At 47.4% G+C, this 4,481-nt stretch overlaps 1 protein-coding gene across 1 annotated transcript; it reads left to right on the top strand.

The window, feature by feature from the left end:
* The first annotated feature begins 359 nt into the window (after positions 1-359).
* On the top strand, positions 360-1,865 carry LOC146079804 (protein NYNRIN-like). Its single transcript, XM_083186447.1, has one exon. It carries the CDS (start codon positions 360-362, stop codon positions 1,863-1,865), a length of 1,506 nt encoding a protein of 501 aa, XP_083042573.1.
* Positions 1,866-4,481: the final 2,616 nt, after the last annotated feature.

Below are 4,481 nucleotides of genomic sequence, written 5' to 3'. Positions count from 1 at the left end.
CCGTCTGCCAATGGGCTTCACGGATGCACCTGTACTGTTTGGACAAGCATTGAATGAGGATTTGAGCCATTTCACACAACCCGGTGGGCTCCACCCTTATTCAATATGTGGACGATCTCTTGCTACGTTCAGCCTCACTGGAAGTTTCTGAGCAAGACACTAAAGCATTAATCTATGCTTTCTGGCAGAAAGAGGACACAAGGTGTCCAAAGACAAACTACAACTATGCTCCCCGTGAGTACAGTATATCAGAAATAGCATAACAAAAGGACTCCGACACATAACCACAAAGAGAGTTGAAACCATTCAGAAGGTAAAACTGCCTCTGAATAAAAAAACAAGTACGTGCCTTCTTAGGAATGACAGGTTACTGCAGACAATGGATACCTAACTACTCCCAGTTAGCTGCACCTTTGTATGAACTAACTAAACAATCTATTCCTGAACCTTTACAGCACACCGAAGAGACAGAGTACGCGTTCCAGACATTGAAGGACCTGCTCCTGCAGCCACCCGCGCTGGGCATACCACATTATAACAAATCTTTTTCTCTTTTCTGCCACGAAATCATGGGCCATGCTGCAGGCGTGTTAACACAACGACACGGGGACCGACAGTGTCCTGTAGCGTACTACAGCGCTGTTCTGGACCCCGTAGCACGAGCACTCCCTGTCTGCCTGAGAGCTGTAGCAGCAGCTGCTATCTTGGTTGACAAATCTGCAGACATTGTCCTAAACCAGCCTTTGTATTTGTATGTACCACATGCAGTAGCAACCTTACTTACATGCAAACAGACTCAACACTTAACTACCTCACGGCTCACCAAGTGGGAATTGGCCTTGCTGGCTCCTAGCAATCTTATCATCCAGCGCTGCAATATGTTGAATCCAGCAACCCTGATGCCATTAGGGGATGAGTCTTTACAGACTCAGAGGGAGGAGGAGGAGGACACACACGACTGTCTTACAATAGTAGCACAAAACTTCTCCCCCCGTTCTGACCTCACTGATGAGCCAATAATAAACCCTGACTTGACTCTGTTTGTAGATGGAAGTTGCTTAAGACGAGAGGACGGCAGCCTCATGTCTGCTTATGCTGTTTGTACACTGACTGACACGTTAGAAGCCAAAACTCTGACACCCCCACACTCAGCCCAAGCTGCGGAACTTGTTGCTTTAATAAGAGCCTGCATACTGGCACAAGACAAAACTGTAAACATCTACACTGACTCGCGCTATGCGTACGGAGTAGCGCAAGATTTTGGCGCACTATGGAAAATGAGAAATTTCCTAACATCCAATGGTACACCTATTGCACATGCTAAGCTTGTACAAGAACTGTTAGAAGCAATATTGAAACCTAAACAAATTGCGGTAATGAAGTGTAAAGCACACACTACTGGAAAAGATGAGATTTCCAGAGGCAATGCCAGAGCAGACAAAATGGCTAAACAAGCTGCAATGACAAATAAAGAAATGCATTTGATGTCTGTAACCTGTATACCTGATGCACCAGCACTAATTTCTATGCAATTAGCTTCTTGTCCACAGGAAATCTCCACCTGGGAGCGGGAAGGGTGTCAGCCAGATGATGATGGTTTGTGGCGCAACAAGGACGGCAAGCCAGTAGCACCCAAATCACTTTTACGTGCATTGGCTCAGGTCACTCATGGTCTGACTCATGCATCTAAAACTGCCATGACCAATCTGGTCAGAACCTACTGGTATGCCCCTGGATTCTCCACATTGGCTTCCAAATTCTGTCAAAGCTGTCTAATTTGTCTCCAGAAAAATCCAGGAAGAGCAGTGCCCACAATTCCATCACACCTTCCTGCCAGAGGGACCATTTCAGGTGGTACAAATTGATTACATTCAGTAATCAACTAAGGTAAGACAACTACAATATGTTCTGACATGTGTATGCTTATTTAGCGGGTGGGTAGAGGCATGGCCGGTGGCCACCGCAACTGCTAGCATAACTGCTAAAAAGATAGTGCAGGAGTTAGTTTGTAGATATGGGCTTCCCCAGGTAATCTCCTCTGACCAATGTACTCACTTTACTGGAAGGGTATTCCGAGAAATGTGTGAGATGATTGGCATTAAACAAAACCTTCATGTGCCGTATCATCCGGAATCGAGTGGTCGTATTGAGAGACTTAATCAAACAATAAAAAATAAATTACAAAAATGTTTTAAACAAACTGGACTTGCATGGCCTGAAGCCCTGCCCCTTGTTTTGCATTCCATCCGCACCACTCCAACTGGACCCTTACGCCTTTCCCCCTATGAAATCCTATTTGGAAGACTGCCAAATCTGATGATGACCCCTGCCCCTGACCTCTCCACAGCGCATGATGTGACTGTCAAGTACTTAATCAACATGAGTAAACAGATCAAGCTGATACACGATGCCGTTGTTTCCCAGCAGCCCAGTCACCCTGAGACATGCCATGATTTAGAGCCTGGTGACTTTGTGATGATTAAAAACTTTTTGCGTTCCAGCTCCTTGACAGATCGGTGGGAAGGACCTTGCCAGGTGTTGCTGACGACTCCTACAGCAGTGAAAGTCGGAGAAAAGTCCACTTGGATACACGCCTCCCATTGTAAAAAGGTTCGCTCGGACCCGCGCCAAGATCAGCCTGAGGACATCCTGCTGACCACCTCACCTGTTTTGCTTACAGGACTGTGACCACCAGGTAGGACATAATAAAGCCTCCGGTGTGTTGCCACCTAAGTCGGAAAGGAGTAAAAACTCTCCTCTACCCGTGAAGAAATGGAGAAGATTTATATACTATGGATGCTGATTGTGTGACAGTGCCCCTGTAACGGTGTGGTGTAAGATGGCGTACCTTAAATCTGGAGCTGGTGACGACGGCGGCTTCTGTTGGAGAACCTGTGGCAGGGAACGGCACAACCCAAGGGACTCACAAAAGACAACGCTACTTCGGTCAGCAGCGACAAATATTTATTAAAGAAAAACAACTGGACTAATCGCTGTGATATACTCCTACACATATGCAAACATCAATAAGAAAGATAAAAAAAACACAAAGACAATGACATCAAAGAGAGCAATATTAAAGACAATAATATGACCTCACTAGAATACTATACTGCACATATAACACTATACTGCACATATAACACTATACTGAACTGTAGTCCCTGGTGCAAGGAAAACAGTCAATGAAGAAACGGTCCCACGCAGGAAGATCCTCACCAGTACAAGGGTAGGCCCTACCTTAGTGTGCACACTACTATATAAAGGCCAGAAAATATTAATGGTCCCCTATAACGGGGTACAGGCGAGTCCCCGTTACCTAGGGCAACTCCCTGCTAGACATACAACACAGGCTGTAGATATAGGCTTGGCAGTGGTGGCAAATCTGGCATGCATCCAGAGGGGCGTTGCAGGTGTCTCTGGGCTGCTAATGTCACAGGGTGATCAGCACCCAAATAACAGTTGTCCCCTATGCAGTGGAGAGCCACTTCAATAGCTGGGTAAAGTGGGCCAATGTGGGGTGCAGGCCAGCCTGGGGGTATGGGTGCTCCTGTACCTTAACTCTCAGCTGCAGATGCCAGCTCCTGCTGGTCATGACTCTTCAGGGTCTCTCACTCCTCTCTGGGTCTCTCACTCCTCTCTGGGTCTCTCACTCTGCTCCCAGCACGTCTTCTCACTCTCTGCACACTTCCTCCCTCTCACCTTGCTGCTGGGATCACCTCTGACCTCTCAGCTTCCTGTCACACTTGCAGGGAGCTGGGACACTAGCTGAGTCTGTTAACCCCTCACAGCCCTGCTGTTTCTATAAAAATGCAGTTCTTTCTCTGAGCAGCATTAGCTGCAATTGACCTTCTTTGAGGGCACAGGGACACCTCTGGGGTGGACTGCCACACACCTCCCTGCTGGAAATTTGCCTGTCCGCAGGCAACTTACCCGGACTAATAAGTTCTTGACAAAGTCCTGTCAATGTCCATAACAACATTCAAACTCTAAATGAAAACAGGTGCGATCAATTATACATTCAATAACAACTACAGTATAAGCATCACTACCTTCCTGCCACCTGATATCTAATGTGGGCTCCCCAGGTCAACCATCCCTCTGCCACAGGACCTCCATCCCTCTGCGGTCCAGCTTCTCCAAGGCTGTCAATGGATGGCGCCCACTCTCACGATGTACGCATCTTTAGGCATGTCTCACCTCTCGATCTTGACTCTTCGACCTCTGTATCGCCTGCTGGATTCTGAGGGCGAATTCCTCTCCTGAGATGGTCGTATATTCACCACTTGTTACCGGCTTCCCACCGATGAAACAGATCTTGGCCTTGTCTTCTCTCTCTGGTGCTTCTACTTTGGCCTTGGATTCAGGCAGTGGCACCACTGGTTCTGCTTCTGACGGCTCCACTGTCTGTGTCACAGCCATGTGAACCTCAATCTCTGGGCTTCTCTGCTGGTCTACCATTCCGACATTTCTCGGCCTTA

Source organism: Crinia signifera, chromosome 5, assembly GCF_055691185.1.
Source record: "Crinia signifera chromosome 5, ASM5569118v1, whole genome shotgun sequence".
Classification (NCBI taxonomy): domain Eukaryota; kingdom Metazoa; phylum Chordata; class Amphibia; order Anura; family Myobatrachidae; genus Crinia; species Crinia signifera.
Note: the sequence above shows the minus strand (reverse complement) of the source record. Positions and strands in the feature narration are given on the sequence as shown.